The sequence below is a fragment of the Phacochoerus africanus genome, chromosome 15, assembly GCF_016906955.1.
Source record: "Phacochoerus africanus isolate WHEZ1 chromosome 15, ROS_Pafr_v1, whole genome shotgun sequence".
NCBI classification, from domain to species: Eukaryota; Metazoa; Chordata; class Mammalia; order Artiodactyla; family Suidae; genus Phacochoerus; species Phacochoerus africanus.
This window is the reverse complement of record NC_062558.1, coordinates 59,794,870-59,812,312: the sequence shown is the minus strand read 5'-3', so window position 1 is coordinate 59,812,312 and position 17,443 is coordinate 59,794,870. Positions and strand designations below refer to the sequence as shown.

The 17,443-nt window shown below is 40.5% G+C and overlaps 1 protein-coding gene across 2 annotated transcripts in view; it reads left to right on the top strand.

Annotated features, from left to right (window-relative positions):
* The first annotated feature begins 221 nt into the window (after positions 1-221).
* Positions 222-17,443, top strand: part of TSNAX (translin associated factor X) — a 31,103-nt gene continuing 13,881 nt past the window's right edge. The window contains exons 1-4 of one of the 2 annotated variants that reach the window (XR_007132279.1): positions 222-372; positions 781-885; positions 4,078-4,192; positions 5,261-5,391. Coding sequence is in view for 1 of the 2 variants with exons in the window: in XM_047761231.1 (XP_047617187.1) it covers positions 357-372; positions 781-885; positions 4,078-4,192; positions 5,261-5,391 (367 nt within the window). In the remaining variant the exon portion in view is untranslated. The remainder of the gene's footprint in view (positions 373-780; positions 886-4,077; positions 4,193-5,260; positions 5,392-17,443) is intronic. The other variant, XM_047761231.1, reaches the window with a different exon arrangement.

Here is a 17,443-nt window from a genome sequence, read left to right as displayed (position 1 = left end):
ACCTCATTCCCAGCACGGTCCGCCATATTTTTAAGTGAGCAGCTCATGCAGAGAAGCGTGCCGAGTCTCTTCTGTCTTCAGGCATGACAGAGGGCAGGCTCGATGCCTGCGCGCGGGTGCGAGGTCCCCAGGCCAGGCGTGGGGCGGAGTCAGCAGCGGCTGGGCGGGGATGCAGACCGGAAGTATGCGAGGGCAAGGGAGAAGCTTGAGTGGCTGCAGGCGCGCTCTTCCGGCCGGGGCGTCGACGTTGGCCGGCTGCGCAGGGCGCAGCTGCGGGCTCTTCGGCCACCACTTTACGCGTTCCGCTCGCCTCCTGGTTGCCAGTCTCGTCTCTTCTCGCCGTAGGCCGTGACGACATGAGCGGCAAAGAAGGTGGCGTCCTCGGCAATTTGGGGCGTTATTTCTGTGTTTAGTCCAGGCTTCTGGTCACATTTCCCACTTCTCACTCTTGCGGGATGCCCTCTCACCCTGAAGGCTCGGGGCGGGGGTGCTGCCCTAGTGATTTTTGCGGCCACAGTGGCCCTGTTTACGCCTCGTGTTTTCTTAAATCCTCGAGCCGTTTTTCATCTTAGTTCGGTAGTTGCTCTGTAAGGAAGCCGTTAGTGGAGGCCCGGATGGTGAGCCTAAGGTTTGGGAGGACAAGGCAGGGTCCTTCTGCTGAGAAAGCCTCTCTGTGGATACCGGTTGTAGAGAAAGGAACGCGTTTGCCCGCTCTAAATTTTTGTCAGCTCTTGGTGATGGAAGAGCCCCGTCCAACCTTTTTTTCCTTCTCTGTGTAAGGTTCAGGAGGGTTCAGGAAAAGGAAGCATGACAATTTCCCACATAACCAAAGAAGAGAAGGGAAGGATCTTAATTCATCTTCACCTGTGATGTTGGCCTTCAAATGTAAGTTCTCTGTCATGGAAGCTGGCGAAGGGAAGAGAACTAAAGAGCTTGTCACGAGGGTTACTTAGCCGTGTCCTACACGTGAAAACAGCCGCCAGGAATTTTCCTGGAGGTGTTGGCGATGGTGCTAGGTCTGCCATGAAAGTTGAGATTACAAAAGTGTTGACTTTTTTTTTCGCATTGCAGTTTCACAAGTAAACATTAGTTTACTAACATCAGACGTGCTACATAACGAAAAATTACTGAGTGATATGTAAATATATGTATCAAGGGTGTGTGTATACATATATCTATTATGTATATATTTATGTTAGGTGTGTGTATATGTACCAACTGTATATGTGTACATCAGCGGTGTGTGTATATACATCAGCTGTATGTGTACATATATTTAATTAATTTTAACATGTGTTGGTTTTGTTTCCTTAGCTAGACTTCTGAAGACAGGGACTGTTTTTTTTTTTTTGTTTGTTTTGTCTTTTTGCCTTTTCTGGGGCCGCTCCCATGGCACATGGAGGTTCCCAGGCTAGGGGTCTAATCAGAGCTGTTAGCTGCCGGCCTCCGCCACAGCCACGGCCACAGCCACGGGGGATCCAAGCCGCCTCTGCAACCTACACCACAGCTCACGGCAATGTCGGATCGTTAACCCACTGAGCAAGGCCAGGGATCGAATCCGTAGCCTCATGGTTCCTAGTCGGATTTGTTAACCACTGAGCCACGACAGGAACTCACAGGGACTGTATTTTATCTTTTCACAGAGTATGAATGCATTTCTATTAGTAAATCAAACATGTGTATGTATTCACATTTGCCCTTGTCTCAGCATGTTAACTTGGTCAAGTTGTTCCTCATTTCAAAGAGAAACATAAAACAAAGTCCTCCCTCCTCTCTTCTGTCCAGCATCCTATCCTTATAGTTTTTGTGGTTTTGGAATCCATGAGGGGCTTAGTTAGCTGTTGGTTCTGACTTGCAGTCATGTGCAGGCTATGCTTGGGCTGGAGGATCCACAGCTATCGACAAATTAGGCTTTCTGCCAAGAACCAGCTCCAGGTTCCTCTACATGGACCCTGGGTAGAACTGCTTGAATGTCCTCAAGCGTGGCATCTGGCTTCCCCTAGACTGAGAGATGGGAGGAGATCACCCTTCTCTTATGTCCTAACCTGGGACATCATACTTTCTCACTTTTGCTACATTCTATTTGTTAGAAATGAGCAGTTTAAAAACTCCGCCTCATATTTAAGTGGAAGGGAATTAACTTCCATTTTTTGGAGGGAGGTGTCTCATGGTTTGTGGACATAATTTTTTTCTTTTTTTTTCCTTTTCTTTTTTTATGCTTTTTAGGGCTGCATGTGCAGCATATGGAAGTTCCCGTGCTAGGAGTCAAATTGGAGCTATAGCTGCTGGTCTGCACCACAGCAACGCCAGATTCGAGCCGCATCTGCCACCTACTCCGCACCTCACGGCAACATCTGATCCTTAACCCACCGAGTAAGGCCAGGGATTGAACTTGTATGCTCATGGATAGTATTGGGTTTGTTTCCACTGAGCCACAATGGGAACTACAATTTGTGGATATGTTTTAAAACCACCACAGCACCTAGTGATCTTCAGGGATGTGAGACAACTAGTTATAATTGAGTAGAGAGCATACTGATAGTGCTATATACTCCGTGGAAACACTATATTGGGTCAAGTATTCACCGTTATACTCTCACACATTCTACATGGAGCTGCTTGTTTCCACGCATATTTTGCTGTTTTATGTTTCTGCTTGTCTAGTGTACATAGTTCTTTAAGCTTGGAATTGTTTCTAACTTGATGACCCTGTTGCGTGTCTGGTATGCCATAGTTTTCTTCAAGACCCAGCTCAAGCAGCTTCTTCCTTTGAAGCCTTTTCTGATTTACCTCTCAAACAAACTTGGTGACAAACATTGCATTCATTGAACATGTGTCTATTCAGTTAGGAAATTTCGAGTGTCTGTATTCTAGCAAGTGTTGGTAGTGAACAGGAAAATTGTAGTTCCTACTTTGCTGAACCATATGTGTACATTTACATATATATACCCACACATATAAACATACATATATATATAATAGCATGATCACATTTAATTATTCCTTTATATCTCTGTCTCATTCGGGACTGAACTCCTTAAGGATTTGAAACTGCTTTATTTAACTTTGAAGTCATAGTATCTAATTTACAGTTGTGATCAATGTATTTGTAATAGTGAATACATTTGATTGTCTTGAAACATTAGGCAAAATCCTAGCCTAATTATTGTCTCAATAACCAGATGTATTTAGGTCCTTGTCAGCTATTAATTTGGTTAATAATTTATTCTATAGTTTTTACTCATGCAAAATATGCCTGTGGATTTCTCCCTATAGGACTGCAACTTGCTAGGTCTTTGGTGTGACAATGCCTCTGAAATAAAGTGGTTATTCAGGTGGTTTAAATGCTTAGGGGTATTTCAACAGCTAGGGCTTGAAAATTCAGAGAGTTGATGTTATCAGAGGCTATACACTTTATTTATTTTGGGTTTTTAGGGCTGCACCTGTGGCATCTGGAAGTTTCCAGGCTAAGGGTTTAATAGGAGCTGTACCTGCCGACCTTCGTCACAGCCACAGCAACATGGGATCCAGGCCATGTCTGCGACCTATACCACAGCTCACAGTAATGCCAGATCCTTAACTCACTGGGCGAGGCCAGGGATCAAACCCATGTCCTCATGGATTCTAGTCAGATTCGTTATTGTCGAGGCATAATGGGAACTCCATAAACTTTTAATTTAAAAATTCTAGTTTCTTTTTTGTTGATATTTATATCGTATATGAATAAGGTAGGTAAAATAGCACAGCGAGATAGATGGAAGTATTTTTTGTAAGTCGTTATGTGTGATAATTTTGTGGTAACAGTCCACGTTTACTAGAACAGATTTTTTTTCCCCTTCACTAGGTACATGTCATCGTGAGGCATACTTTATTTAAAGAAAAAATATCTCAGTTTTTGATTTCTAATATCTCAGTCTTTGATTTCTAAGTACTTTAATAATAATAAATAAGATGACTTTATTCCATTCATTTTTATAGTGTAAGTAATAGTTGCCTGCTCGTGTGTAGTGACAATATTGTTTGATAGGCTTCAAGTATAAAATAAGTATGCTCATGGTCATAATAATGTGTTCTTAGCATTTCAGCAGGAACTTGATGCAAGACATGATAAATATGAGAGACTTGTGAAACTTAGTCGGGATATCACTGTCGAAAGTAAAAGAACAATTTTTCTTCTCCATAGGATTACAAGGTGAGTAAATATCTTTAAAATTTGTTATAGTTGGATACAGTTTGATATGAAGTTTTTAGATATTGTAAGTGCACAGTAACTACCTGACTTACTCTGTGAACTCTGGGATCAGAGGATGTTAGTAGCATTTGGATTTTAAGAATAAATCTTAGGGAGTTCCCATCATGGCTCAGCTGACACAATCCAGCTAGCATCCTTGAGGATGTGCGTTCGATCCCTGGCCTCGCTCAGTGGGTTGAGCTGGTGTTGCTGTGAGCTGTGGTTTAGGCTGCAGATGCATCCATGAGCTATGGTGTAGGCTGGCAGCTGCAGCTCTGATAGGACTCATAGTTTGGGAACTTCCATAAGCCTAGGGTGTGGCCCAAAAAGAAAAAAAAAAAGAGTAAACACTTTAGTGGAGTTCCGCTGGTGGTACAATGGGTTAAGGATCAGGCGTTGTCACTGCTGTGGTTTAGGTGCTGCTATGGCACTGGTTCCATCCTATGAGGGTGGCAAAAAAAAAAAGCAGGGAAAAATTCCTATTTTCAGAGCAGCTAGGGATTTGTGTTAAGATCATTCACCACAATAGAGCTATTGTCTGTGAAAACAGTAAATTTTTTTAAATCTTTTTTTTTTTTTTTTGCTTTTTAGGGCTGCACCCATGACACATGGAGGTTCCCAGGCTAAAGGTCCAATCATAGCTATAGCTACTGGCTTGTATCACAGCCATAGCAACGCCAGATCTGAGCCTTGTCTGTGACCTACACCACAGCTCACAGTAACACCAGATCCTTAACCCACTGAACAAGGCCAGGGATCAAACCCGCAATGTCATGGTTCCTGTACGGATTCATTTCCACTGCACCACGACGGGAACTCCCTGTATTTATTTTTTATTAAAGTTGACTTACAATGTTGTGCCATTTCTTTACATACTTTTAATAAAATATAATTGTAGTTTTGAGTAGAAATATCCAAATACGTAGGATATTCATTTAGCCCTGTGTTAATTGATATGTAGATTATTTCAGTTTTCACTGTCAAAACATGCGACTGATGTTTTAAAAATTCCTAATACCTTGATTATAGTGCTCCTGATATGGAAGAAATATTGACTGAATCAGAAATTAAATTGGATGGTGTCAGACAAAAGATACTGCAAGTGGCCCAAGAGCTCTCTGGAGAGGACATGCATCAGTTCCATAGAGCTGTCACGACAGGTGAGTGAGTGCAGGACTGCTTCAGTGTTGACACTAAGACAGACCATGTGTCCCGTGACTTGGGTGTGAGTGCAAGAATTAATTGACACTTGGTGAAATATAATTGGCCTTACAAAATTGAGTCTTCTGAATAGTGATGTAAAAGTTATCTAAAAAAAATGTTTCATCAGTTTTATTTTTCTGTAGTAACAGTCGTTGATAGATTTTAATAAAGTAAATGAGGAAACAGACTTACTAGATGAACTTTATTCTTTTTTTTTTTTTTTTTTTGCTTTTTAGGGCCACACCCGAGGTGTATGGAAGTTCTTAAGCTAGGGGTCGAATTGGAGCTACAGCTGCTGGCCTACACCACATCCACTGCAGCATTGTGAGATCTGAGCCTCATCTGCAACCTATACCACAGCTTATGGCAACGCTGGATCCTTACCCCACTGAGTGAGGCCAGGGATCAAACCTGCATCCTCAAAGATACCAGTCAGGTTTGTTAACGCTGAGCTAGCCATAACGGTAACTTCCAGATGAACTTTATTCTTGAGTGGTTCATTTCCCATTAGCTATTTCTCACTGGTGGTTATGGCAGGTGCACAAAAGGAAACGTATCAGCTAGCCAGGTGGACCAAAACATCTCATAGTGTAGCTCCATACTGGGAATTTTAGAATAGTACTGGGCTTTATATCTTCATTTTAAAAGTTTTGGGAAGGAATTCCCTGGTGGCTTAGCAGTTAAGGACTTGGTGTTGTCACTGCTATGGCTCAGGTTCGATCCCTGGCCCAGGAACTCCACAGGCATGGCCACAAGAAAAGTTTCGGGGAGCGCTGTTGGCAGTTATCACAACTTGTAGATTAGTTGCATAAATGTTTAAAGCACTGGATCCGGTCCTCTTCATCCTTTTCTTAATGTGAGTTCTCTGATAGGGGAGATACTGTATAACTCAGACATACCCTAAAATTTGCAGAAAGACAAAATCAAAGGTTGATTTTTATTTGTAGAAGTATTTGAAAAGTTGTTTTCCTTTTTATCAAATAGTTCATTCCACTGAGCTCAAGTCAGTTCAGTAGCAGGAAATGAGTTCATTTGGTATCTGCTCAATGTATGTCCAATTTCAGTCTAAATGTTTATAAGTACAGCATTTGTTTTTCAGAAATGCCAACCTATGGTGTGTTGAAAAGTCTTAATGTTAGTAAGAGAAAGTGCCTGCCTACATTACTTAATTGGAGATGCATTATTATAAAATGATAAAACAGTTCTGTGAAGAGTCATGTAGTATATTCCCAAAAGAGATACATTCCCATCCTTAGAATTTGTTATTTACTCTTAGGGATTTATTTGATTTTTAAATAATAACACATTTTAGAAAAGGTTTTGTGAATTCAGTTTGTGTTGTCAGGTGGCACAGTCTTGGCATATGACGGGTTTGGAGGGTAGGGAGAAGAGATCAGAGGTGATGGTGGGAAGAAGGGTTACTTGAAAGCTAAAACAAGCCTCTTGAAGAAAACTTATGAGATTATGTTCTTCATGATCTTGTGCTAGGAGAGATTTTTGTTTTTAATGACACAAAACGTAAACTGCTGAAGGAAAAACAGACCAGTTGAATTTCATTAAAATTCAATTGTTTTTATCAAAAGATAACATTAAGGAAGCAGAAAGGTAAGTTGAAGTCTGAGAGAAGACATTTAAATACACTGGAATAGGGGATATATGGAGATTTCCTACAAATCAATGAGAAGACAATTTTAAAAATGGACAAAAAAATCTTGACTAGGGGCTTCAAAAATATGAATATTCAGATGACTATTAAGCTTATGAAAAGGTGCTCATTATTGACTAGAGTGATGCAAAGTAAACCACAGTGAGATACCATTCAGTCACAAGCATGACTAAATTATAAATACTGACAGTACCATTTTAAAAAACTTGGGCAGCATCTAGCTAGAAACTTGTTTGTATTCTATATTCACTTCTGGATATGTACCCAGGAGGAGTGAGGGTTATGTCACCCAAAGACATGTGCAAGAAAGTTCCTAACAGTTATAATGTACTAAAAGTAAAAAATGACCCAGATGTCCATCAGGAAAATGGGTGCATTATGGTATAGTTGTACTGTGTGGTACTACATAGCAATCAGAAATGATAAATGCCTGCAGCAGTGAATATGAATTTCACGTTTGGTTGGGCAAAATAAGCTGACACAAAAGAGTATCTAATTGTATAATTCCACGTATGTGAAGTTCGGAAAGAGGCACGGTTAACCTAGTGAGATTAAAGGCAGGATAGTGGTTACCTGGGGGTGGAGGTTGGGGGAGGGGCTATTAACTAGAAGCATGAGGGAACTTTCAGGTACGGTAGAAATGCTTTGTATTTCTTGGTATTTTTTAAGGGCCGCACTTGTGGCATATGGAAGTTCCTGGGCTAAGGGTTGAATCTGAGCCACGTCCTCGACCTGCACCACAGCTCACGGCATCACTGGATCCTTAACCCACTGAGCAAGGTCAGGGATTGAATGGGATTGAATCCTCATGGGTTCTTAACCTGCCGAGCCATGACAGGAACTCCAGAAATGCTTTATGTTTTGATTTGGGTTGAGTTACATAGAAATACACGTGTGAAAATTTATTGAATTATGCACCTCACCGTATGTAAGTTATAACTCAGTTTTTTAACAAAGAAAAGTCAGTATTGGAGTTCACATCTTGGCTCAGTGGTTAAGGAACCCAGCTAACATCCATGAGGACACGGGTTCGATCCCTGGCCTCCCTCAGTGGGTTAAGGATCTGGCATTGCTGTGAGCTGTAGTGTAGGTTACAGACTGGTTTGGATCCAGTGTTGCTGTGGCTGTGGTATAGGCCAGCAGCTACAGCTCTGAATTGAACCCCTAGCCTGGGAACCTCCATATCCTCTGGTGCGGCCCTAAATAGACAATAGTCAAAAAACAAAGAAAAGTCTGTGTCAACTGATGAATTCTTAGCTTCTTTTTCCAGAGTAGTTGTTTGTATCAAGAAATCACTTCAATAATAATTGCTCACATGTTGGTCCTCTGGTTGGAGATGTGGCCGTGTTTAGTGAAAACAGCCATGCCACTCATGTTAATGGTACTCTGTCTAAAACCCTTTGGTGAGGCTTCTCACTGTGTTTTTTCTAGATGTTTGACAGGGCAGATCAGTGTTTGTGGCAGCCTTTGCCTTGTTCCATTTTTTGTTTTCTTGGTTTTTTTCCTTGCTCTTTAGGGCCACATCTGCTGCATATGAAGATTCCCAGGCTAGGGGTCCAATCAGAGTTATAGCTGTTGGTCTACACCACAGCCATAGCAACGCAGGATCCAAGCCATGTCCATGACCTACACCACAGCCTCACAGCAATGCCAGATCCCCAACCCACTGAGTAAGGCCAAGGATCAAACCAAAAACCCCATGGTTCCCAGTCGGATTCGTTTCTGCTGCACCACGATGGGAACGGCCCTTGTTCTGTTTTTATATGCCTCTTCCAGTGGAGGTGGAGTGGAGAGGTAAGCCGGAACTTGCAGCATAGTCACCTCTGTCAGTTCCTAGGGTTGGTGGGAATCCAAAAGTGTTACCTCCGGGCTTCGGGGATGTTGTAGCTGTCTTCAGTGTTACAGGTTGAGAGCAGTGTGCGTGAGTGTCATGCTGCTGTGAGGAGTCCCCATGAGTGATCCTACTGCTCCCTTCCCTGTCTTTAGCCACATTGGAGAGAGATCATGGCAGGCAGATATTTCAGTCCCTGTGGTCCTCCTATATGTAAATAGGTGTGCATTTATAAGTCTTGAGGGCTCCTGGGTGGTGGGCTTGGTGGTGAGGGAGCAAGTTGGAACTCTTAAGTTTCTAGAAAGTTCTGGAAGCAGTACAGTCCAGATGTCTTTAAGTAAACAGAAGTCCCATCCTATAGCTTCTTCCAAGTGTCCTGCTAACCTGGGCATCCCAAGGTAAGGGTGTGAATAGCTTCCATGATCCCAGTCATGTTTTCCATCACATCTCGAAGTTGGCTTATCCTGTAAAAATTCATGGTCGTGTAATACGTGTTTAATAAAAGCTGACCACAATTGTCTCCACTTCTTCTCCACTGTGCTTGAAATTTTTGTGTTATTATAAAATCTTACATATTTCCCTCACAGTTTTATGAGGAAACATCATACGATGTCATGATGAGATTAAACTTCTCCATTCTGTGAGAATGCGTAAGCCCCGCTAAACCTGACAATGTAAAGTCCCACAAATATCTGGTGGGACATTGTATAGCCTTATTTGGCCCAGTAACCTATTTTGTGTGTCCTTTAGTAATTGTGAGTAAAGTTTAAGGAAAAGCTTTAAATAAGGGGAAGGACCACGCGGATAGTGACATGAAAAGAAACCTAGAAAATTGTTCTTGGCTTTTAGAACAAAATTTTAGAAATGGAGAAAAAGCAAAAGGAACATTTCATTGAGTCAGTAGAGTGTTTCTTAAACTAGGAAGGAAGCACCACAGTATGAAAAGTTTATATAGGGTGTTAGTAAAATGAGAGCAGTCTTTCTTCAGATGTTCACACTCCAGCGTATCAGGATTATTATGACATATTCTGTTTAATACCTTTGTTTATGATGTATAAGTTTTCTTTGAGGATTACTTGCTCATGGATTAAAACTTTAAGAATTCTCTATATCTCACTTTTATGTAGGAAGTCAAATAAAATAAGGTTCTTTCAATTGAAGCAATGAAGATGTTTTTTATTTTTTTAAAGATACTTCAAGTTAAGGTATAAAGGGACTTAAAAATTTGCTGACAGATACTTGATTTGATAAAATAAGGTTCTTTATAATTAGAGTAGCACTAACAATGTGATGCTTATGAATAGCTTGCTGCTTATAATGTTAAATGCTTGTTTTGGTGTTACTCCAAATAGTTGTTCTTTTGACTTGAAGATAAAACAATTCTGGCATTAAACTAAAGGAGTTCTGTGCCTTTCCTCATTAAGAATAGTGCTAATGGCACGCAGAGCATTTCCCTAAGGAATGCTTGTGTGAGCTCAAACGTTAAGTATCCTCCTAATAATTGAACAACAGCAAAAAGTTAGGTTTGTTTTCTACGCTTTCCTTATCAGAGTAGATTACAGATTGTCCCGGGAGTGGTTAAACAAATGACAAACAATTAGTGGCTTGAACTAAGTCACTTAAATTTTTTTATCTCTATCATATTTTGTTTTTCTCTTGTTGAAAAATTAACAGTTGGGGAAAATGCCCTCCATCTCAAAGGAAAAAAATGTTTTTCTTCTTTTTTTTTTAGTTTAGTTTGTATCACTGTGATAGTATTAAAAATTGTCATTTAATTTTGGTGAACAGAACTAAGCTCTCACTCCAACTGATATTTTAATTCTCTTATGAATAATAGGAGAACATGAATAATAGGTTAAGTCGGTGTTTTGGACTGGTTACAGATATTCTTTTTAAAACCATTGTTTTTTATATATTAAACATTTATGTTGATATGATCTTCACAATATCCCTAAGTCATGGATATTATTCTTACCACTTCATAAGTGGGGAAATTGAGACTCAAACGAGTTAAGCAGCTTGTCCAAGGTCTTAAGCTAGTGTGTGGTACCATTGGTTTCTTATCATACAGGTTTAATTTACTTGTTGACTTTAGAACCTATCACTGAGTAAAGGTTTTATCTTGCTTACTTGAATTCACCTCCTTCCCAGATAGGAGGGCTTTTCTTATAAACCTAGTGCACATATATAGCTCTTGTGTTGCTCTTTTTTTTTTTTTAAACCCCGTAGCACTTAATACCTTTCGACATACTCTGTAATCTCCTTATTTATGTTTCTTTATTGTTTCTCTGCTAGAATGTGGACTCTACAAATCTACACAGATTTTTTTTGTTACTGTAAACTCATGTATCCTAGACACTTAATAGCTATTTGATAAACATTGGCAGAATGAAGAGCAAAACTTTATTTTTATTTATTTATTTATTTATTTTTGTCTTTTTGCCTTTTCTTAAGCTGCTCCCTCGGCATATGGAGGTTCCCAGGCTAGGAGTCTAATCGGAGCTGTAGCCACCAGCCTACGCCAGAGCCACAGCAACGCGGGATCCGAGCCACGTCTGCTACCTGCACCACAGCTCACTGCAACACCAGATCCTTAACCCACCAAGCAAGGCCAGGGATCAAACCCGCAACCTCATGGTTCCTAGTCAGATTTGTTAACCAGTGTGCCACGACAGGAACTCCGAGCAAAACTTTTTAAAGGACTTTGTTATTGTTCAACCAAATATTTATTTGAATTGTTTCTGCAAATTTTTGTTTGACTGTTTTTTGTTCCTTCCACAAGGAAACATGTTTCCAGGGACCGTTACTTAGGCAAAATAGCAGAAATAGGATCAATATTAGTATTTAGGGATCTTCTTCTGTTAGAAGTGATATAGATTCTCACTATATCAGTATAGAGTAATTTGATATTTTTTCAGCCTATTAGCAAAATTGAGAAGGCTTACTGAAAAAATCAACTAGGATATGAAGATCTTTATGCCTTTCAAATAAATATGGAAGAATTTGGTGAAAGCGATATAACAAAAAACTGAATTTTTCTTTTCGTGAGATTTAGTGTGCCAGAGCTGTTAAAACAAAGGACTAAAACAAATAAACCTGTGACATTTAGGCCTCTTAACAAAATAGTAGTCATTTCTTTCTCATTTAAAGTCCATAGTTTGTGGAGTTCCTGCTGTGGTGCAGTGGGATCTGCGGCATCTCTCCCTGAAATGGCCCAGTGGATTAAGGATTCTACGTTGCCACAGCTGCCCTGTAGGTCGCAACTGTGGCTGGGATCCGATCCCTGGCCCAGGAGCTCTGTATGCCATTGGGTGGCCAAAGAAGAAAAAGAAAAAAAAAGTCCAGGCTTTGTGGTGGTGGTTTGAGTGCTCCGCCCACCTAGTCATTCAGGGACTTGGGGGCTCTGTTACTATCAGTACATAGTTTCCAAGATGAGCCAGGGCATCAACATACAACTGGCAGGTTGTGGGAAAGAGGAGTGCAAGGTGGTGCCTGAGGTTTTTTTGGGCCAGCTCTCAAAGTGGCATAGATCACTTCTGCCCACATTTTATTGGCCAGTCACATGGCCACACCTCACATCAGGGGAGAATGGGAAATAGGGTCTCTGAGCCAAAGGCAATAAAATATGTATAGTTAGTTTTTCTCTACCCAGCACAGTAATTTCCCATACATTTTAGAGGGAAGTCCAGACATATGCATATTGATGAATTTAATTTTTTTCTGAATATATCTTAATTTGACTTGAAAGCATTTATTTGCCTAATTTGAATATAATTTTATAATTGAAAGAGTGATTGGAGGACGTCTAGTCCTAGCACTCATTTTGTAAATGAATTTAGAGATGGAATTGGAGTCTGACTTGTTTTACTGCTCTGATAAACTTTCTGCTAGTCCATCTCCTCTCTGCTAGATGTATTTGGTACTTTATAAAGTACTAAATAAATATATAATTGTTTTCTACAAAACCAGAGTTTTTAATTTGAGGATCCAGATCTCATATCTGGTTAAAGACTCTCATATTTCCTTTAATTTCACCTATATACGTAAGTAAAATAGGCATACTTTAAATGTGCATTTAAATGTGTGATGATTCAGTAAATTTTTTTTTTTTTTTTTTGGTCTTCATAGGGCCCCACCAGTGCATATGGAGGTTCCCAGGCTGGGGTCAAATTGAAGCTGCAGCTGCTGGCCTACACCACAGCCATAGCAACATGGGATCTGAGCTGTGTCTGCGACTTACACCATAGCTCACGGCAGTGCCGGATCCTTAACCCACTGAGTGAGGCCAGGGATCGAACCTGCGTCCTCATAGATGCTAGTCAGATTCGTTTCTGCTGAGCCATGAGGGGAACTCCAGTAAACATTTTTCAGTGACTGTTTTAATCACGGTTTGGTAAGTGTTAAATCATGTGAAAAACTTCTGTGGCGAATCCTGTGACCATGAGGAAATCTTTCAGAGATCCCACTGTGGTGCATTGGGATTGACAGTGTCTCTGCAGCAGCAGGGCCTCAGGTTTGAGCCCCCACCCAGTGCAGCAGGTTAAGGTGCCCTCTTTAAGTGGCATACGTTGCATCTCCAGCTTGGATTCAATCCTTGGCCTGGGAACTCCCTCTGCCAAGAGGTTGCCAAAAAAGAAAAAAAGAAATCTCCCATAGGCATTTTCTGGGATAAAGACTCAGTTTCTGAACATTGTTTTGAGATAAATGTTAAGTACATACTGCTTAGACTGTCCAAGTGTATGAGGGTCTTTTTACGTAGTTTCTTTTTTTTCTTTGAGCATTCTTTTTTGGGGGGATCCTTAACCCACTGAGCAAGGCCAGGGATCGAACCTGCAACCTCATGGCTCCTAGTCGGATTCGTTAACCACTGAGCCATGACGGGAACTCCTCTTTGAACATTCTTAGAGCCTTTCTGAAATCCTGTTTCAGAAAGTTATTCTTTTGAGATGACGCCTGTTGGTTGACAAGGTTTTGGTGGGGGCGCTAAGTCAGGAACATCTTGCTCAGTTTGGACACATTCGCCAAGTCCAAAAGGTCTTTATTCCTTGACACACTGTCTTAATTTACCATGTCCTAACAGGGTATGTAATAGTGTCCCCCACACATAATTTACTATTATTTCTTGGTATTATGGTACATGGTGGCTAGGGTATCATTTTGGAAAAATAATAGCCTCTTTTAATTGTGAGCTAATACATTGAAAAGAAAGCAGGAAAGAACCCCAGAACTATCGCTTTCTGTCTTTTTGTTTTTTGTTTTTAGGTCTGCACCCACAGCATATGGAAGTTTCTGGGCTAGGGGTCGAATCAGAGCTACAGCTGCTGGCCTACACCACAACCACAGCGACATGGGAACAGTAGTAGCTGCCTCATTGACTGCTTTGAAAACTAAATGAAATAAGTTTATGGAACCCACGTCTTACTTTGGGACATAGCTGTTGCCAGAAGTTTGTTCTCCTCCTGGAATTTAGCAGAATTAATTTGTACTAGTGTGCTAAATTCTAAAATTTATTTTCATTTTGGGTAAAAGCTCAGTAATGCTCATTTGCTCAACATACTGTCTTCAGTGCTAATGTAAAAGCCTTGCTCAGATAAAATTCAAATCAGACAAAATCCAAGTTGGTGCAGTTGCATTTGTTTTACTATTGGTAGTATACTAGCAAATACTTAGCAAAGCTAAGGCTTTAAATAACATTAATTTTCGATGTACAGTTTATATGTTTATATGTTTTTAGCAGAGTGGCCTGTGAATCAAATCTGGATCTGATTTTACTTTAACATTTCATTGATTTTGTAAAGCTAACTTTTGAAAAAATTCAAGTGGTATTCTTACAAATAGTTCTGAATGCAGTTTTTAAAAATTGAGGTATAATTTACATATAAAATTAACCCTTTTAGGGGAGTTCCCGTTGCGGCTCAGTGGTTAACAGGTTAACAAATCTGACTAGAAACCATGAGGTTGTGGGTTCGATCCCTGGCCTCGCTCAGTGGATTAAGGATCTGGCGTTGCTGTGAGCTGTGGTGTAGGTCGAAGACTAGGCTCGGATCCTGTGTTGCTGTGGCTGTGTTGTAGGCTGGCAGCTACAGCTCCGATTAGACCCCTGGCCTGGGAACCTCCGTGTGCCTTGGGTGTAGCCCTAAAAAGACAAAAGACAAAAAAATAAGAAAGTAAAATAAAATTAACCCTTTTAAATTATACATACAGTTCAGTGGTTTTCAGTATAACCCTAAGGCTGTGCAGCTGTCATTACTAGCTAATTCCAGAATATTTTCATCAAACCCAAAAGAAACCCCTTAGCCGTTCGCCATCACTTTCCATCTTGCTTCCCCCACCCTGATACCCCCACCCTCGGCAACCACTGATCTACATTCTGTCTCCATGGATTTGCCTCTTCTAGACACCTACCTCATAGAAATAGAATCACCAGTGTGTGGCCTTTTGTGGCTTCTTTCACTTAGCATAATGTTTCAAGGTTAATCTGTGTCATAGCGTATTAGCACTTTATTCCTTTTTGTGGTGAATAATAGTTCATTGTACAGATACACCACATTTTGTTTATCCATTCATCAGCTGATGGACATTTGGTTTGTTTTCTGCTTCTTGGCTGTTGTTAATAATACCACTGTGAACATTCCTACAGATCTTTGTGTGAACATATGCTTTGGGTTCTCTTGGGTATATCCCCTAGCAATGGAATTGCTGTGTCAAATGGCAGATAATATTCTAAAACACTAAATGCCTAGGAAGAAAGTTGAGACCTGAAATTTGAATTTATGATGAAACTTGTCTTGTCTGTTTACATTTGTATATAGTTTTTGATGGAGATTTGGACTTGGATGTATAGTAAAAATAATCAAAAACTTTTAATTGGGTTTCCTTGTGTATGTTCTTGAGAATAAGTAGAAAAATAACAAATTATGTAAAAGCAGCCTAAAGACTTCTCTCTTACTGGCAGCTGATTTTGTAAATAATTCTAATTGGATTCTATCCAAGGCAGAAGCAGAAGGAGAAGGCATTGTTTGATGGAATATAGCAGTAGGTTGAAAATCACCTTGGGGATTATTCACTGAAAATAGCGGATGTCCTTTTCATCAAGTTGAAACATAACTTTTTTAAACATCCTTTTACCTAGATGTGACCAAAAATGCTTCCAGTGTTTGGGACCAGATGTCCTTGAACTTTCTGGTATATTTTGAAACCTAATTTCTGTAGAGTAGAAATGGCCACCCCCTCTCTGAAGTAACTCTAATCAAAGACATCCCAAGGGACAACTTAAATAATAATTTTAGGTATATTTGAAAACATAATGTGTAATAGCCGCCCACATCAATAGAGGTTGATACCACAGATGAATTTTGAGGGCTCTTGTTCCCTACAAAAATTAAACCGGGGAGATCCCATGCGATGTAGCAGGTGAAGGATCTGGCATTGGCACTGCTGTGGCTTGAGTCGCATCTATGACGAGGGTTCATTCCTTGGCCTGAGAACGTCATATGCCAGGGACATGGCCAGAGAAAGTAGATTAGATAACCCATGAGTTCTAATTCTGAACTTCATCAGTTCGAACTCTATAATCTTCCAAGACTGTCTTCTTTCTCTCTTCTCTTTCCCTTCTTTCTTTCTTTCTTTCTTTCTTTCTTTCTTTCTTTCTTTCTTTCTTCTTTTCTTTCTTTCTTTCTTTCTTTCTTTCTTTCCGTCTTTCTTTCTTTCTTTCCGTCTTTCTTTCTTTCTTTCCGTCTTTCTTTCTTTCTTTCCGTCTTTCCTTCCCTCCCTCCTTCCTTCCTTCTTTCTCTCTCTCTCTCTCTTCCTTTTGCTTTTTTTAGGGCCACACTCGAAGCATATGGAAATTCCCAGGGGAGGGGTTGGAGCTGCAGCTGCTGGCCTACACCTCAGCCACATCAACACCAGATCCAAGCTGCGTCTGTGACCTACACCACAGCTCATGGCAGTGCTGCATTCTTAACCCACTAAGTGAGGCTAAGGATTGAACCCATGTCCTCATGGATTCTTGTCAGGTTTATCACCACTGAGCCGCAACAGGAACTCCAGAGTATGTCTTTCTTTCTTTTTCTTTTTTTTTTTCTTTTTAGGGCTGCATCTGTGGCATATGGATGTTCCCAAACTAGGGGTTGAATTGGAACCGTAGCTGCCGGCCTACATGACAGCCACAGCAACGCAGGATCTGAGCCAAGTCTGCGACCTGCACCACAGCTCACAGCAACTCCACATCCTTAATCCACTGAGCAAGGCTGGGGATCGAACCTTTGTCCTCATGGATGTTAGATTTGTTTCCACTGAGCCATGACGGGAATACCCAGACTATGTCTTAATGGACTTAATTTAAATCCAAAATACTATAAAGTACAGTTAGATAGTTCTGAACCTTTGAATACTGAATATTAATGTTGTTAAAGCACCTAGAGCTAAAATAAAATACAGCTTATGAGGAGGAACAAGGAGAGATTTATTATATGCTTAGCAGTTAACTAAGCATTTGAGTCTCTTCGACACA